This window comes from Rana temporaria, chromosome 1 (assembly GCF_905171775.1).
Source record: "Rana temporaria chromosome 1, aRanTem1.1, whole genome shotgun sequence".
Lineage (NCBI taxonomy): Eukaryota > Metazoa > Chordata > Amphibia > Anura > Ranidae > Rana > Rana temporaria.
The window spans coordinates 627,404,405-627,423,116 of NC_053489.1; the positions used below are offsets into that span (position 1 = coordinate 627,404,405).

The 18,712-nt window shown below is 46.9% G+C and overlaps 1 protein-coding gene across 1 annotated transcript in view; it reads right to left on the reverse strand.

The window, feature by feature from the left end:
• The window catches only part of TRMT44 (tRNA methyltransferase 44 homolog), an 82,850-nt gene that overhangs the window by 59,904 nt on the left and 4,234 nt on the right, over window positions 1-18,712 (reverse strand). Inside the window, exon 2 of the mRNA XM_040335365.1 lies at window positions 6,539-6,656. Within this exon, the coding sequence (XP_040191299.1) occupies window positions 6,539-6,656 (118 nt within the window). The remainder of the gene's footprint in view (window positions 1-6,538; window positions 6,657-18,712) is intronic.

An 18,712-nucleotide genomic window follows, 5' to 3' on the forward strand; every position in this document is an offset into this window, starting at 1 on the left:
AGGAAGTGTTTGCAGCCATCATCTGGCGCCTTTTGCCTAATGGTGAGTGAGGGGTGGACGGTTTAAATAGTTTTATATAGCCTTTTTTTTTTTTGGAATAGCTTTTATTTTTATTTAATTAAGTAATAATTTTCTAGCATAAAAAGATTTACTTCGGACCCCCAAACATTATATATTTATTTTCTAACACCCTATAGATTAAAATGCGGTCATTGTAATACTTTGTCACACAATATTTGCGCAGCGGTCTTACAAGCGCACTTTTTTTGGAAAAAATGTAATTTTTAATAAAAAAAAAAAAACAGTAAAGTTAGCCCAATTTTTGTTTATATTGTGAAAGATAATGTTACGCAGAGTAAATTGATACCCAACATGTCACGCTTCAAAATTGCGTCCGCTCGTGGAATGGTGACAAACTTTTACCCTTTAAAATCTCCATAGGTCACGTTTAAAAAAAAAAAAAAAGAAAAATCTACAGGTTGCATGTTTTGAGTTACAGAGGAGGTCTAGGGCTAGAATTATTGCTCTCGCTCTACCAATTGCGGCGATACCTCACATGTGTGGTTTTGAACACAGTTTTCATATGCGGGCGCTACTCACGTATGCGTTCAATTCTGCACGCGAGCTCAGCGGGATGGGGCACGTTCCTGGCTCCTTACTTTTAGCTGGCTCCTAGATTCCAAGCAAATTTGTCAAGCCATGTGTAACGGAATGGCCTGTGACACCCAGAGACCTTTGAAGGATGTGGGGTACTCCTGTGCCAGTGTCACTAATGACTCTTGGTTCTAGGGTCACCCTGTGCCCCTTTTGGGCATAGGGTGACTGATAAATGATAATTCATGTTTTGCAGGATATCTTGGAATATTACAGTTTGGTAATGCTGTCCACAACAGGTCAATAGGATGTCTATCAATGCTTAAAGCGGTAGTTCACCCTCCTTTCCATCATTAGACCATTACATTCGGCATCGTAGCGCGAGCTACGGTATGCCGGTCTTAAATTTTTAATCCCCGTACTCACTGTGCTATCGATGATTGAAGAATCCGACTCCCGCGGGGAATGGGCGTGCCTATGGAGAGGGAGGATGATTGACGGCCGGCTCTGGCACGTCACGCTCCCCGAAGACAGCCGGAGTAGGTCTCGGCTATTCACGGCGCCTGCGCACAGGCTATGCGCAGGCGCCGTGAATAGCCAAGCCTATTTCGGCTATTTCCGGAGAAGCGTGACGTGCCAGGGCCGGCCGTCAATCACCTTCTCTCACCATAGGAACGCCCATTCCCCGGATTCTTCAATCATCGATAGCACAGTGAGTACGGGGATAAAAAATGTAAGACCGGCATACCGTAGCTCGCGCTACGATGCCGAATGTAATGGTCTAATAAAAAAAAACTTTTTTTTTTTTTTTAACAGGGTGAACCCCCGCTTTAACCTAGGCTGTTGAGATGCTAACTAAGTCTGCTACTGTGGTGATGTGGATTGAAACAGAGTCAGCCTGGCTGGCTATTATGGGATGTTAAAGTATCTTGCTGTGATTACATTCTGTGTCCATTGTACTAATTAAGTCTAAAGGTCAGATGTCTCCTTTCAGGGGTAGGGAATTAACATGTCAATTATGTTTAGTAATGAAATGTGTTTTGTGTAACAGGTGAGGGGAACTTGTCGCAGAGACAGACGTCTGGGTTATGAGTAGTAATTAACTCACCTGAATGTCATTATCGAAAAAGAATGTGATTGAAGCCCCATTGTGTGATGTCTGGGTGGAGTGTTTCTTTGTTCCTTTGATTACTGTAACATGCCTGTAACTGCATAAAAAGCTGAGAGTGTACCATTAAAGATTCATTCATTCATTTTGAAACCAGTAACAGAGCCATCTTTTTAGAGGGTTCCAGCTCATACTTCCTCCCGGGCACCGTGGCGCCAGAAGGAAGTTCACCTCATCCCCCCTCCCTCTCAGAAATCATCTGGGACGTGTGACATGTCCCAGATGATTGCCCAGCCAATCACGGCACGCAACATGACTCGCGCATGTGCAGTGTGTGCCCGGCTGTACAGGCACAACTGGGTGCACAGTCATGATGCCATTGCCGCAGAGTGGAGGGGGAGAGGAGCGGGGCTTTGTACGCCCACATCGCTGGAACATGGGACAGGTGAGTTTACGATTAATAAAAGTCAGCAGCTACACTTTTTGTAGCTGCTGACTTTTATATTGGTGGAACTCCGCTTTAATGAATAATAAAAAATAAAAAAAACAGTAAAGTTAGCCCATTTTTTTTATATTATGTGAATGATGTTACGCCGAGAAAATTTAGATTTTTATTCAAAGCCAAAAAAAATAAAAAAAATAGTGATTGTAATTTCCCCCAGAATCGTGCAGCTCTAATGCATAGGTACTGTTGGATGGGATGGTATAAGAAATAGCAAGGGTCACTTTCATTATGGTGACACTTTTTAAAAGGACTATTTACATGTCCAGTAAAGGTTAGGTTTATTAAACTGGTCAGATTTACAGGCTATTTTTTCTACTCTGCAGGTAATAAAGATGTCAAGCTGAAGATGGGTTTCTTGACAGGTCTACAAACATTGTCTGCTATATTAATAACGTAAACCTCAAATCCTCATAAAAATAAAAAGCAGTTGTTCTGCTGGTAATGCACATCTAGGGGTTAATTAAAAAAACATAACCTGTCTGGCTGCATCCCGTTAATCAACAACTTACAGAAAACCAGAGCAGATACGCACGGAGCATTATAAGTGCGCAATTCCTCATAAAGCATGCAATTTAAACTGTGAAAGAAAAAAAAAGCCCTAATGACTTACAAAGACAAGATAAAATGTCTGATAACAAAATAACAGCGCTGGAATGCAATTTAAATTACGGCAAGTGCCAATGAATGCATTTCCTTCCAGGGAGATAAACATTCTAATGAATTATACTGATGAACAAGCAATGCTTCCAAACAATGTGGCTACAGAGATTCAAAGACGTACCAAAGAGGGTTTAAAAAGAGCCGATAATGGGGATTACATTCATGCTGAACAATTTGTATTTTAAGAAATGTACAAAACAAAGTAATTTAATCAAAGTTCCTTTAGAAAGCAATGCAAAAAAAACAGAGTTTCGTTGCGGTGATTTGTGCGCAGCGTGTTCTTATAAAATAAAAAGGGCCAATAAAGTAATCCTAAAAAGGCAAATAATAAAAAAAAAAAAAATTAACCCCTTTTTAGCCTTTTTCTGTTTTCCTAGAAAATTACTTTAGAACCCCAAAACTATACCCAACATGACATGCTTTGAAATGACGCACACTCGTGGAATGGCAGACAACTATGATACTTAAAGTGGAGGTTCACCCGGAAATGTTAATTTTTAACATTAGATTGAGGCTCGTTTTGTCAAGGGGAATCGGGTAGTTTTTTTAAAATCTAAGCCGTACTTACCGTTTTAGAGAGCGATCTTCTCCGCCGCTTCCGGGTATGGGCTGCGGGACTAGGCGTTCCTATTTGATTGACAGTCTTCCGACGGTCGCATACATCGCGTCACGATTTTCCAAAAGTAGCTGAACGTTGGTGCGCAGGCGCCGTATAGAGCCGCACCGATGTTCGGCTTCTTTTGGTTACTCGAAGATCGCCCTCTAAAACGGTAAGTACTGCTTCGTTTTTAAAAAACTACCCGATTCCCCTTGACAAAATGAGCATCAAACTAATGTTAAAACATTTTTTTCGGGTGAACTCCCGCTTTAAAAATCTCCATAGGCAATTTAAAAAGGTCTACAGGTTAACAGTTACTAGAATTATTGCTCTCGCTCTAATGCAAGCAGCAACACCTCACGTGTGTTGTTTGAACACAGTTTAGATTTGCGGGTTCGACGTATATATGGGTTCGCTTTTGTGAACGAGCTCGGAGGGACATGGCGCTTAAATTATAATTATTTTTCTTTTTATACTGTCTTGGTAAAAAAAGTTTTTAAAGTGGTAATTTATTTTTTAATTTGGCGCCTTTAAAGGGGTTGTAAACCCTCATGGTTTTTCACCTTAGAGCGAAGGTCAGCAGAATTTTAAATTTTTTTTTTAAAGTCAGCAGCTACAAATACTGCAGCGGCTGACTTTTAAAATAAGGTTACTTACCTGTCCAGGGCGCCCACGATGTTGGAACCCGAAGCCGATCTCTCCATCGGCTCTCGGATGCTGCCACCGCCATCTTCAGTAGGGGAATCAGGAAGTGAAGCTTTGCGGCTTCACTTCCTGGTGCGCGAGTCGCACTGCGCAATCCGAAGAATGGACCTGTGTGTCTCCCAGAAGACAGCGGGGGGGGGATGGAGGAACCGCCGTACATGACGTAGATACCCGCATTATCTGCGGCAATCTATGCCCGGAAGTGGGAGCAAATACTGTACCTGTATTAAACACGTATCTGCTCCCGCCTGAAGGGGGAGGGGTTTTTTTCCCGAAAAAAGCAAAAGTTCAATTTCTAGGTGGAACTCCGCTTTAATGCATTTGAAAGTGAAAAACCTTCTGTAGTGCTGCAGCCCCCAAGTTTTACTTACCTGAAAGCTGTCACTAGCTGGTGTCTCGTGTCCTGATTGGATAGATTGATAGCAGCGCAGCCATTGGCTCCCACTGCTATCAAATCCAACGACGCGGCGCCGAGTCCTGCATTCTGCGTGAATGAACACACATTCTGTGTAAGCGCCCGCACGGGTGTCCACCAAGGAGAGCGCTTCTCCAACGTGGACACTCATAGCTGGTAGGAGCCACCAGTGCTGCTGCGGGACCCCAGAAGAGGAGGACCGGGCCCACTCTGTGCAAAGTGGAGGCAAGTATGACATGTTTGTTATTTAAAAAACAAACATGAGGGTTTACAACCCCTTTAAGTCTTCAGTAAACTGGAAATTATGTCATGACATGGCATCCTGGTTACTAGATCCATGCCGTGACCCGATCAAAGCCGATTCAGACTTTGTTCAGGCCTCCGGACAGCCGGTGGACGTGTTGGCTGGACTCTCAGGCCTCCCAATGGCACAGAAGAGCACGGACATCCCCCCTCGCTCCTTGGGATAATAGCCGCATCCATTGTTATCCCAAGAATACTGACCGTTTTCTTCGTAAAACAGTATCCGGGGGGGGGGGGGGTGCATGCATTATCCCGGTACAACCCCTTTCAAGCGAAGGCCACGTGATGTGATGGGGGAGAGAAGACCACTGTGAGGGGGGTGATGTCATGAGGAAGAGAAGGACACTATTGTGATGTGATGGGGGAGAGACCACTGTGGGGGGGGGGGGGGGTGATAAGGAAGAGAAGACCACTGTGGGGGGGGGAATTGATGTGATGAGAAAGGGGGCGACAACACTGTGGGGGGGGGGGGGGGGGTGAGAAGACCACTGTGGGTGAAGGGGGGGAGGAAGAGTGATAAGGAAGAGAAGACCACTGTAGGGGGGTGGCGGGGGATGATGTGATGAGGAATAGAAGACCACTGTTGGGGGGTGATGTGAAGGGACGGAGAGGACACAAGGTTTGTGAGAGGGGCTGTGATGTAAAGGATTGCACAAATATGCCATTTGGAACTTGGCTGAAAGTGAATTCTACTGATCGGACCACCGTAAATTTTAATTCAGTACCCCTGACTAATCTTTTCTTGTCTGTCCCCATTTAAAATGGACCAGTGTAATCCCTATGGGTGGCCAGATGCAATTGGATGTGCGTGTGCCTATATCTATCCTTATCTGGCCAGGTTAGTAAAAATGGACCTAAAAACAAACTCATTGTGTTTAGTCCAACAAATCAGACGGAATTGGATGTGAATGGATAGTATGGATGGATAGAAGTAAGCAAGCGTCTTCTGAAGTCTCGCCGCGTACAGGGATGCAGCCGAAGTCTCGCCGCGTACAGGGATGCAGCCGAAGTCTCGCCGCGTACAGGGATGCAGCCGAAGTCTCGCCGCGTACAGGGATGCAGCCGAAGTCTCGCCGCGTACAGGGATGCAGCCGAAGTCTCGCCGCGTACAGGGATGCAGCCGAAGTCTCGCCGCGTACAGGGATGCAGCCGAAGTCTCGCCGCGTACAGGGATGCAGCCGAAGTCTCGCCGCGTACAGGGATGCAGCCGAAGTCTCGCCGCGTACAGGGATGCAGCCGAAGTCTCGCCGCGTACAGGGATGCAGCCGAAGTCTCGCCGCGTACAGGGATGCAGCCGAAGTCTATTTTTAGACACATGCCACATGAAATGAGCTTCTCTGTGTATTTTGCGGTTTTCCTGGAGTTTGGCTATGAACAGTACGCCTCTTTGGGGGCATTCATTGGTTCAGTGCTGTACAGAACAGGTGAAATATGGTCACACTGCTAATAAACTAGTCAATACGTAGAAGTTAGTGGCGACATTGCAATGACAATAAACTCCATATAACAGGAGAATAAACGAGTACTATTAAGAAATGAAAAGCTTCCAGTGACCACCTTGGTGAGGACAGCATGCCATACATCATGCAGCAGAGGTTGGGACTTAATGCTAATATATGCAGCGCAGAAAACTCTCGCCGCTCCGCTCACCATTCATCATCCGCGACGTGTGCGAGACGGATTTGATAAATGTTGTTTTTCTTGACCTGAATATGTCCCTGGCTTGGCTCTTCCAGTGGTATAAATGTCACCACTTTCCCGGAGGCATCTGGAGAGGGAGACAGAAAACATGTACATGACTTATCTCCTATTATTTCACTTACCTTCCAGTCTATCACTGCGGAGAACCTTTATTTGCATTTTTAAAAAACATTCAATTGTCTTGGTGTGAGCAAAGCAAAAAAATCAGAGCACGGTCTGCATGTTACGATTTATATTAGCCGGTGAAAACAAGAACTCCATTGGGATTTGTGTATAACAGGGCTGCCCAACGGATGGCCCGCAGTGCCCTCTGATGTGGCCCGCCATGTCTTGCTCTGAGATGGCAGGTCGGCAAGCCCAGATCGCGGGTTCCCGACCCGCCATCTCCGAGCACCAGCACAAAGAATGGAGCCACTGCTAGAGGAAGCAGAGCCGATGCTTCCCGTATAGCGCTGGCTCCTTCACAGGCGGAGTGATACCAAATGTACTCCGCCTGTGACAGGAAGCATCGGCTCTCTACTGCAGCTGCATGCTTCTGTCACACTAATGCACAGGAAGTGAACCTGTGATCTAAAAACAGCAGCCAGTGCCAGCCACCAGTGTCACCCGCCAGCAGTACCCACCAGCAGTACCAGTACCCGCCAGCAGTACCAGTCATCAGTACCAGTACCCAACCTCAGTACCAGTACCCGCCAGCAGTACCAGCCAGTGGTACCCAACAACAGTACCAGCCCTGGAGGACAGCCAGCAGCAGCCACCAGCCATATCCGCCTGGGGGACAGCAGCAACCAGCAGCAGGAATCCTGAGGAAGAAGTGAAGATCAAGGTCATTTGAGGTGCAGGTAAACCTCTGTGCATCAGTGTGAAAGCAGCCTTAGGCCCCTTTCACATGATCGGTCCGATTGGGTCTGCCTGACTGTTTTTCAGGCGGGCCCAGTCATACCCTCCATTTACCTCTATAGAGTGGCAGATGTAAACAGACTTATGTCTGTTTACACCCGCGTATCTGCAATCCGATCCGTTTAAAAAAAATAGAAGGGGATCTGTCCCATTCTGTCTGGGCGGATCAGAGGGCCCATAGAGTAGAGCGGGCTGCGCCTGTGTCTACTCTACATATTCAGAGTGGACACAGATTTGTCATCTGCCCGCTCCGCTCATTGTGGCCCGCGACCAGTTACCAAGTCGCTAAAGCGGCCCTCGCTCCTCAAAAGGTTGGGCACCCCTGGTGTATACCAAGCTCGGAATATTGCACCTCCTGTGAAACATATGGTGAATTTCAACCTTTTGGGCAAAGGGTATATTTGAGATCACAAATGAGATGTGAATACATCACCAAGTTATCCTTACAACTTCCATATGCCTGTGGTTTGGCGTAGCTGGAGGCCGGCCGCCTTTGCATCCTAAATCTCAGAGGATGTTCCCCATCCCCACCTGTGCTAGAGGAATTATTAGTCATTAACATGGGAAATCACCAACGAGAGAGTCTGTCACTCAACTGACAAGTTCTGCGCAGCAAGCTATGAAAAGGGACCAAGAAAGCCTAGTATATTTCTGGAAATTTTCAGCAGAACAACTTGTAAAGCCTCATACACACGATCGGACTTCAAACAAACTTTTCCTTGGGATTTTTGTCCGAAGGGAGTTGTCCGGCCACACCCATAGCATACACACGGTAGGACTTTTCTGCAAACTTTCCTAAAACTTTTCCAACATCACGTGGTTTTTCTGCTCTTTTCTGCTCTTTACCGCCACACCTTGGTCAACTTCTGCTATTGTTGGTTGATTTTAACATTGGTTCTGGGCATGCGTATTTGCACTTTGTACAAAAGTCCAATGGCTTGCTGTACACACGGTCGGACTAGGCACCATCGGAGTTTTGTTGTCGAAAAGTTTGTCCGTTTGCAGAGCGAACTTTTGTCCGATAAAAACCGAAAAAGTTTGTCCGATGGAGCGTACAAACGGTCGGATTTTTTTGAAAACTTGCTCATTTTGAAGTTTGTTGGCAAAAACTCTGACCGTGTGTACGGGCCTTAATAGGCAGGAAAAAAAAGGGATTTTTATTAACAGCTTACCTGTAAAATCCTTTTCTTGTAGTACATCACGGGACACAGAGCAGCATAGCCATTACATATGGGTTATATAGTGTACCTTCAGGTGATGGACACTGGCACTCTCCGACAGGAAGTTCCCTCCCTATATAACCCCCACCCATAGTGGGAGTACCTCAGTTTTGTAGCAAGCAATATGCATCCCAAAATTCCCCATAAGAGGGGTGGGAGCTCTGTGTCCCGTGATGTACTACAAGAAAAGGATTTTACAGGTAAGCTGTTAATAAAAATCCCTTTTTCTTTATCGTACATCACGGGACACAGAGCAGCATAGCCATTACATATGGGATGTCCCCAAGCAATGCTCCATGAGGGGAGGGAGACAACCAGAAAAAACCAAACAGGAGGTGCCACCGGACAAGAGGAGATTAAACTGCGGCCCGTAGTACCGCCTGCCCAAAGGCTGAATCAGCGTTCCTCCTAACGTCCATTTGATAAAATTTTGCAAATGTGTGGACAGATGACCAGGTTGCTGCCCTGCAGACCTGAGCCATAGAGACCTGGTGATACGCTGCCCAAGAGGCACTTATAGCTCTAGTGGAATGAGCCTTAACCGATAAGGGTGGACTCTTCCCCTTCAGGCCATAGGCCTGAATAATCGTCTGCCTAATCCACTTAGCAATAGTGGCCTTAGACGCTGCCTGGCCCTTTTTGGGCCCTTCCGGCAGAATGAATAAGACGTCCGTCTTACGAATCTGGGCTGTAGCTTCCAAGTAAATCTTTACAGCTCTAACTACATCCAAGGAATGTAGTAACCTCTCTTCCTTAGAAGAAGGCTTTGGAAAAAATGATGGAAGAATCACATCTTGATTAAGGTGAAAATTTGATACCACCTTAGGCAGGAAGGACGGAAGCGGCCGCAAAACGACCCTGTCCTTATGCAATAATAAATAAGGTGCCTTACATGACAAGGCTGCCAACTCCGACACTCTTCTGGCGGATGCCATGGCCACCAGAAACACTAGTTTCCTAGTCAAAAGGACCAAAGGGATCGCGGACAAGGGCTCAAAGGGCTGCCTTTGCAAGGCCGATAGAACCAAATTTAGATCCCAAGGATACAGAGGAGCTTTAATCGGGGGATTCACCCGAATAACACCTTGTAAAAAGGATTTCATTAAGGAATGGGCAGCCAAAGATCTCTGGAAGAAGACCGACAAGGCAGACACCTGCCCCTTGATTGTGCCGACCGCCAAACCTTTTTCCACTCCCAACTGTAAAAACTCCAGGATTCTCCCAATGGTATATTTGCGGGGATCCCATTTCCTGGATTCACACCAGGTAATATAGGCCTTCCACACCCTATAGTATATTAACCTGGAAACTGGTTTTCTTGCGTTTATAAGGGTGGAAACGACCTGCCCTGAAAGGCCTCTGTTTCTGAGAATCAGGGACTCAGCCGCCAGGCCGTTAAATTTAGGGCCTGTAAGGCAGGGTGGTAGAATGGCCCTTGTGAGAGGAGGTCCGGACGTAGAGGGAGGACCCAAGGCTCCTCTACGGTCATCCTTTTTATCAAGGAGTACCAAGGTCTTCGGGGCCACTAGAATCGCTGGCTTGCGTTCCCTTTGAATTCTGTGAAGAAGACGGGGTAGCATCCGTATTGGAGGGAAGGCATAGATTAGCGCAAACTGATGCCAAGGGCACACCAAGGCATCTGTCCCGCAGGCCAATGGATCCCTCGTTCGAGAGACAAACTTTGCTACTTTGGCATTGAATCTGGACGCCATAACGTCCACCTCCGGAGTACCCCACTTCCGGCAAATGACCTGGAACACTTCGGGATGGAGGGACCACTCCCCTGGGGACATCTGTTGGCGGCTGAGGAAGTCCGCTTGCCAATTGTCCACCCCGGGGATAAAGATAGCTGAGATGCAGGGGACATGGGCTTCTGCCCATGAAAAGATCCGATCTACCTCCCTTTGGGCTGCCTGACTCCTGGTGCCACCCTGGTGGTTTATATAAGCTACGGCAGTGGCATTGCCGGATTGTACCCTTACTGGGGAGCCCTGCAGAACCTCCGTCCAGCCCAAAAGAGCCAACCGAGCTGCTCGGATCTCTAAGACATTTATGGGTAGGGCTGATTCTGCCCTTGACCATTTCCCCTGTAGGGTTAAATCGTCTAGGACTGCACCCCAGCCTGATAGGCTGGCATCCGTGGTTACTATCCTCCATGAGGGGGGACTGAACGATCTTCCTTTCAGAAGATTTTTTGTGACTAGCCACCAACACAGACTCTGCCTTACCGCATAGGGAAGGGAAATGGGAAGATCCAAGGCCTGGAGTCTTTTGTCCCAGGCCGTGAGAATTGCTCTCTGTAGCCTCCGAGAATGGATCTGGGCATAGGGCACTGCCTCGAAGGTGGCCACTAGCTTTCCCAACAGGCGCATGCAGAGGCGTATAGATGGCCTTGTGCTGCTTAGGACTATGTGGATTAACTCCCTTATCGAGTCCACTCTGGACTGGGGCAGGAAGATCCGTTGTTGTCTTGTATCTAAAATCAGACCTAGATACTCCAACCTTCTTGTGGGCTGTAAAGCCGATTTGTCCCGGTTTAGAACCCAACCCAGGGACTCTAGGCAGTTTACTGCTAGCAACACTGCCCGATTTAAGCCGGCCGCTGAGTGGTCGACTACCAGAAGATCGTCTAGGTAGGCCATGATCAGAATGCCCTGTTCCCTTAGGATGGCTAATACGGGGGCCAGGATCTTCGTAAAAACCCGAGGGGCCGTGGCTAGTCCGAACGGAAGAGCCACGAACTGATAATGCCGATAGTTTAGGGCAAAACGCAGATACCTGTAATGGCCTGGGAAAATCGGAACGTGCAGGTATGCGTCCTTTATATCGATGGAGGCCAAGAACTCCTTTCCTTGGAGGGCGGCCACCACCGAACGAATGGACTCCATTCGAAAGGACCGGACTCTTAAAAAGCGGTTTAATGACTTTAGGTCCAGTATAGGCCTGACGTCGCCGTTTGGCTTCGGGACAACGAAAAGGTTTGAGTAAAACCCTTGTCCTTGCTCCCCTGCTGGTACTTCCATAATCACTCCTTGAGATAGGAGTCGCTCTAGGGCGGACAGAAGTGATGCCTGTCTTTGAGGGTCGCCTGGAAGTCTTGACGTTTGAAAGTGAGGAGGGGGGAACTCCCGAAACTCCAGCTTGTACCCCTGAGTCACTGAGGACAGAACCCATTGGTCGGTAACTTGGGCCCCCCACAACTCCGAGAATAACCGGAGTCTTCCCCCCACTCGAGAGAGTGGGGGCGCCCCTTCACAAGGCTGCCTTAGGGGCAGCCTTAACCGGCTTACGGTTCCACGGTCTCTTGTTCCCTGCAGCTTGCCCTTGTGGCCTGTTTGCAGATGCGCGTCCAGGAGGCCGTCGATACTGCCTAGAGAATGAGGGCCCTGGAACTGGAGAGGTTGGGCGCTTAAAAGAGGGACCTCGGAACCTTTTCTTAACCGGCAAAAGGGTGCTCTTACCACTAGAGATCTTTTGAATATATTTGTCAAGATCTTCTCCAAACAATCTCTCTCCTTGAAAGGAGAATCCTGTAAGGAGTTTTTTGCAGGGGGTTTCTGCAGACCAGTTCTTTGACCAAAGTAATCTTCTCATGTGAACCAAATACAGGGATAGGCGGGACGCCTGTTGGATTGAATCCTTGATAGCGTCTACCGCGAAACATAAAGCTCTAGGTAGATCGGCTAAGTCCTGAGCCTGTTGAGCCGGGAGGTCCTTTAGGGCCTGCTTGGCCTGGTCCTTTAAAGCCTGGCAGACGCCAATGGCAGCTACAGCTGGCTGGACCACTGCCCCCGCTGTGGCAAAGGATGCCTTCAGTAAGGTCTCAAGCCTTTTATCCACAGGATCTTTGAACATGTGAATATTGTCCACTGGACACGTTAAAGCTTTATTGACACATGATATGGCTGCGTCAACAGTGGGGACAGCCCATTTTTTCGAAAACTCCTCCTCTAAAGGGTACATAACTGCGAACCTTTTAGGAGGCAAAAAAAATCCTGTCTGGCTTAACCCAGTCCTGAAATATCAGGTCCTTTAACAAAGGATGGACCGGGAACACCAGGTTGGCTTGGGGCGCTTTTAGGGAGCCCAATGAGGACACAGCGGAGGCCAGAGGCTGAGGCAAAGGCATTTTAAAAGCTGACCGCACCATATCCGTTAAGGACTGAACCCACAATTTTTCTGCGTGAGAAGCTGAAAAAGGTTCTTCTATAGTAGAATCTTCAGAACCTAAATGGTCCAGGTGATCCTCAGCCTGGTCTCCTGTATCTTCCAATTCCTCAGTGGAAAGGACATCTTCCTCAGGAGATTCAAACCTGGGAGACGGGGACCTAGCCCGCTTCTTCCCGGATAAAGAGGCCGTAATAAGAGCGGCCATCCTTTTTTCAAATCCACCCAAGGTGGAGGCTAACATCTCTTCCGTGACATAGGAAGGAGTTGGTTGAATAGGGCCCGCCATAGCACCTAGCAACCCTGATGGCTCACCCAGGGCAGCAACCTCCGGATCCTCCGGGGAGGTAGGGGCAGGTGGATTCTGGGAAATATCCTCCGAGCCCGATGGGGAACCCTTCGGCTTTTTAACACCTTTAGCATTTTTAGCGTTCCCTGCACCCTTAGGAGCCATAATAAACAAATCTGAGATACTCCGCTAATATACAACTAACTGTAATAGCTGGAGAAAAACACACATTTAAATAAATGAGGAAGAAAATTAGGCTAGGGTAATGTTAGACAGAAACTAAACTTCCCAAAACCTAACAAGAGATAGCAATATTGAGCCCCAAGGGCTTAATCATATCCTAATATTGCTTCCCTTAATGCTGGGCTAAGAGAGTACCAAATACTAAGTACTCTGACTGCTACTTAGTACACCGGCTTTTCAGAGAAAATCTGAGCTTAAACAGCTCTTTAGCAAGGTGTGTACAAAAAAACGGCCACTGGGTGTCACTGTGTCAGCATAACATAGGCAAACCTATCCTGCTCAGCTCAGCATCGCTGCTCCGTGTCCCTTCACAGCCTTCAGCAAACTGACAGGCTAAATAGAGTTTTCCCTCTGATGTACAGAGGGGAGGGAACTCCCTGGGCGTCCCCCGCCCCCTCCACGCAGCGTCGGCGCCTATAACAGTGCGCGCGCGCGCTCCCGACGCCGCTCTACAGGAAGCAGGAAGCAGAATCCATGTGGGGAGAGGAGCCCGGGAGCTGCTGGAGACACACAGACATCAGGAAGTAAGTAATTTAAACCTGACATGCTCCCCTTTACATTTCATGGAGCAAAAACACCTTGTAGCAGCAGCAGCAGTCTATTAGCCCAGCCAGAGGAACAGTATACCTGGGTGTTTGAGCCATCCAGTCATGCAGACTTTGTGGTTTCTCTTTAGCCCATGCACAGAGGCATAAAAAAGGCTTTTCCCCAGAGTCCCCTGTGGGGAGCCCACTGACAAACCAAGTTCCGTAGGCCCCCCGCTTACCTTTCCACGCCGCAGGGTATTGCTCATGCAAGAGGCCCAATCTTCCCCCTTCACCGTGGGTATGGTCATAGACCTTCAGGGACCGGGGTCCAAGTCAGGAACACCACACACCTGGACCTATACAGCACTACTGGCAGCAGGTATCCATAGGTTAAAAAACCCAGTCCTGGAACCCAGAGTCCAGCCCTCCAAGGAGAGGCATTATAGGCAAAACCCCATCCACGAATTGGGGCCCGGGTACCGTCCACTTTGGCTATGAAGCACCTTGGACGGATCCGGTCGGCTGGCCCTGGTCCCAAGGACAAACTGCAGGCACAACCTTCAACGTGCACCAACACCTAAGACACTGGCGAAAAAACTGAGGTACTCCCACTATGGGTGGGGGTTATATAGGGAGGGAACTTCCTATCGGAGAGTGCCAGTGTCCATCACCTGAAGGTACACTATATAACCCATATGTAATGGCTATGCTGCTCTGTGTCCCGTGATGTACGATAAAGAAAATTGACTATTAAACATTATCATCAAAATTAAAGGGGTTGTAAAGGTAAATGTTTTTTCACCTTAATGCATCCTATGCATTAAGGTAAAAAACAGCCGACAGCACCCCCGAGCCCCCGTTTTACTTACCTCTCCCCTCGAAAGTCCCGCGCCCGTCCCGTCATCCTGTTTGGTTTCCAGCCTGGCCGTTGATTGGCTAGGTTGGACAGATTGATAACAGCGCAGCCATTGGTTGGAGCTCCTGTCAATCACATCCAATGACGCGCTGCACCGGGGGGCGGGGCCGAGTGATACAGTTGGCGGCTATGGCCGCCGCTGTATCACGGGAGCGCGCTCGCAGAAGCTTTCCACCATGCGAGGGAGCTTGCATGAAGGTAGAAAGCTCTTGCGAGGAGGAGCCGAGACAGCCGCCGAGGGACCCCAGAAGACCAGGTTCGGGGACACCCTGTGCAAAACGAGCCACACAGTAAAGGCAAGTATAAGATGTTTGTTATTTTACCAAAAAAAAAAAATATTTGACTTTAGTGTTCCTTTAACCTCAGAGCGGTAAAGGATTATTCCATTTGACTTATTTTGAAAAATGTCTATAGCCCAAGGAAAGAAAATTAAAGCCAACCAAGAAAAAAATGCTCCCAAAGGCTTTTAGGCAGCAGAAAAGTTCAATCTAAATCATAAAGGGATATAAAAAAATAATAATTGGCACAAAATGACATAAAATATCAATAACACTTAAAAAAAAAAAAAAAAAAACCCATACGCTCTGGTATGCATAACCTTCATATATGACCAACAAAGAAGTCCTTATATACTGGCAAATAACAATATATAGAGATATCACACTTCATGTTATCGCTCAGCAAGGACCCCAACACGTTTCAATTATACAAGTTGCAATCTTCCTCAGGGGGATAAGGACATCTAAGGGCCAGATGCAGTTCCGTTTTTTCTGCACCAATACAGTCAGTTCTGGTCCGTTTCTGCACCGGAAACTGACTGCATGGTGTGAACTAGAGCCATTGGAATACACGGAAAACACCGTGCATGCATTTTCAGTGCACAAAAAAAAAGCACACGGAACTGCATCTGGTGTGAACTAGCACTAAATGACGAAATATTAAGTTAGAGCATTTGCAAATAGAACAGAACAATGCTTATATATGTACACCTCACTTGTAGCCGTTAGTGGACCATAGGGATCATATCATGTAAATTAAGGCGTGTGGCCAGAGAAGAAAAAAAACGAAACAAACAAAAAAAAAAACTGGGTAATTTACAGAGGGCCGGCCCTCCAAAGGGGAGTGAGAACCCCAAAATAGCCTACAAGAGCTCACACTTGCTAGTTATTGGGGGGGGGGGGGTGCAACAGCACCTGCAATGTAGGTTATAGGATATGCCAATTAGGATTTAAAATTATTGTCAGGGCTGGGCTCTCAGCCCTCCCTTCTCTGTGCTCAACTGTCGGTTAATTGCCAATACTCATTGTTCCACAGCGGCTCACCTGTTGATCTCCTGCTCGTCAGACAAGCCCACAGCCAGTCCCTTCTAGCTATTTAAACTGCCTGGTTAATTTCTTCAATGCCTTCACCTTGGTCAACATATCTAGAGACTCTGCTGTGTTCCTGTTAATAACTTGCCTGGCTGACATCCCTTCTGGTTCCTGATCATGTCCGCTTCCTCCAACTACGCTGATCTCTGGCTTCCCGATTTCCTGGCTCGTTCTGACTACCCGATTTGGCTACCAATACTTTACGTTTTTACTACGTTTACCAGTTGTACCATTTTATTAAAAGGTGTGATTTTTATTGCATTTTCTGTCTCCATCTGTTTCATGGTCCCTGACAGTAGGTGAAGGCCATGAATTAAGAAGACAATCCACCTAGTGGTAATATTTTTCTCAGGTTGAATGAGCAGGATCACCGCATGGATCAGTTTGCCATAGCGTTACAGACGCTCCCGATTCACACTGCTCACCTGGATCCCCCCACTGTGGCTGTTCCGGTACAGCCTGTGTGGCAGGCCATCCCTGCTGCTGCGTCTGTTTCATGGTTCCTGGCAGTATATGAATATTAACCCTGTCATGCCTACGCCTATGTATGACATTTGGTGTTTACAAGTTAAAATCCATATTTTTGGCTAGAAAATTACTTAGAACCCCCAAATATTATATATATTTTTTTTAGCAGAGAATCTAGAGAATAAAATGGCGATTGTTGCATTATTTTATGTCATACGGTATTTGTGCGGCGGTGTTTTAAACACAACTTTTTGGGAAAAATTTACTTTCATGAATTAAAAAAAAAATGAAAAAGTAAAATTAGCCAATTTGTTTTGCATAATGTGAAAGATGATGTTACGCCGAGTAAATAGATACCAAGCATGTCACGCTTTATAATTGCACGCACTCGTGGAATTGCGACAAACTACGGTACCTAAAAATCTCCATAGGCGACGCTTTAAACTTTTTTTTACGGTTACCAGGTTAGAGTTATAGAGTAGGTCTAGTGCTAGAATTATTGCTCTCGCTCTGACGATCGCGGCGATACCTCACATGTGTGATTTGAACACCGTTTTCATATGCGGGCGCGACTTCCGTATGCGTTTTCTTTGCTGCGCAAGCTCGCGGGGAGGGGGGCGCTTTAAAAAAAAAAATTTTTTGTTTTCTTATTTTTTTTTTATAATATTAAATTGTGTTTTTTTATTTTTTTACATTTTGATCACTTTTATTGCTGTCACAAGGAATGTAAACATCCCTTGTGACAGCAATAGGTGGTGACTGGTACTCTTTATGGAGGGATCCGGGTCTAAAAGACCTCCGAGCCCTCCTTTGCACTTCAAAGTATTCAGATCGCCGAAAACGGCAATTCTGAATACTGTGTACTTTTTTAAATCCGGCGCCATTGGCAGCCGAGAAACCCGGAAGTGACGTCATGACGCCGCTTCCGTGGTTTCAATGCGGAGACTGAATCAAAGCCGTTTACGGCTTAGTGTCAGTCTCCGCCTGAACACAGAACACGGCGGATGGAGGATCGGGTCTCCCGGTGGGACGGGAGGCCCGGTCAGAGCGGCGTAAGGCGGCGGGAGGGGGGGGGGGATGTCCCCTCCCGCTCCTCCGGCATAACAACCGAGCAGCTTTAAGCCGCATTGGTTGTTATGTTTGGATAGCCGATCGCCCGCTCTAAACAACAGTACCGGGATGATGCCTGCGGCTGCAGGCATCATCCCGGTATAACCCCCGAACGCCGAGGACGCATATATGCGTTCCATCGGCATGAAAGGGTTAATGAGTGTAGGTAACCCAATAGCCAATTATGTGAAGCTATTAGGCTGGATTTACACATGTGCGGTGCAAATTCAAGCTCTGTTTTCTCTGCAAAGAGAAAAAGCAGCTGTTCGGTGGTCCTCTCTGTTGTATCTGCAGATCAGCTGAGCAGGGAGGGAGGGGGGGTGTAGTGGGGGGGGGGCATAATGCCTGTTTACAACAGAAAACATCTGCGAATCAGATGTGTTCCCATAGAAGAATATGTGCCTGCAATCCGCACCGCATTGCCTACTTTTTTGGGGAGTGCAAATGCAACGCACATATGTGAACCAGACTGATTGAAACTAAGATTTTAAAATGTTCTGTGAACTGGATGCAGTATAAGCCACATCCAATTTGCAAAAGTGTGAACCCAGCCTTAACTAATCAGTTATCTGAAAAAGCCACCCCCATACAGTGCCTTGAAATAGTATACCTACCCCTTGAAATTTTCCACATTTTGTAATTTTACAACCAAAAATGTAAATGTATTTTATTGGGAGTTTATGTGATAGACCAACACAAAGTGGCACATAATTGTGAAGTAGAATGAAAATGATAAAATGGTTTTATATATATATATATATATTTTTTTTTTTAAATAAAACTGGTATAAAATAACAAGTTTTCTTCTAAGATTGTATTTGGCTTCATCAATCTTCCCATCAACTCTGACCAGCTTCTCTGTCCCTGCTGAAGAAAAGTATCCCCACAACATGCTGCCACCACCATGTTTCAC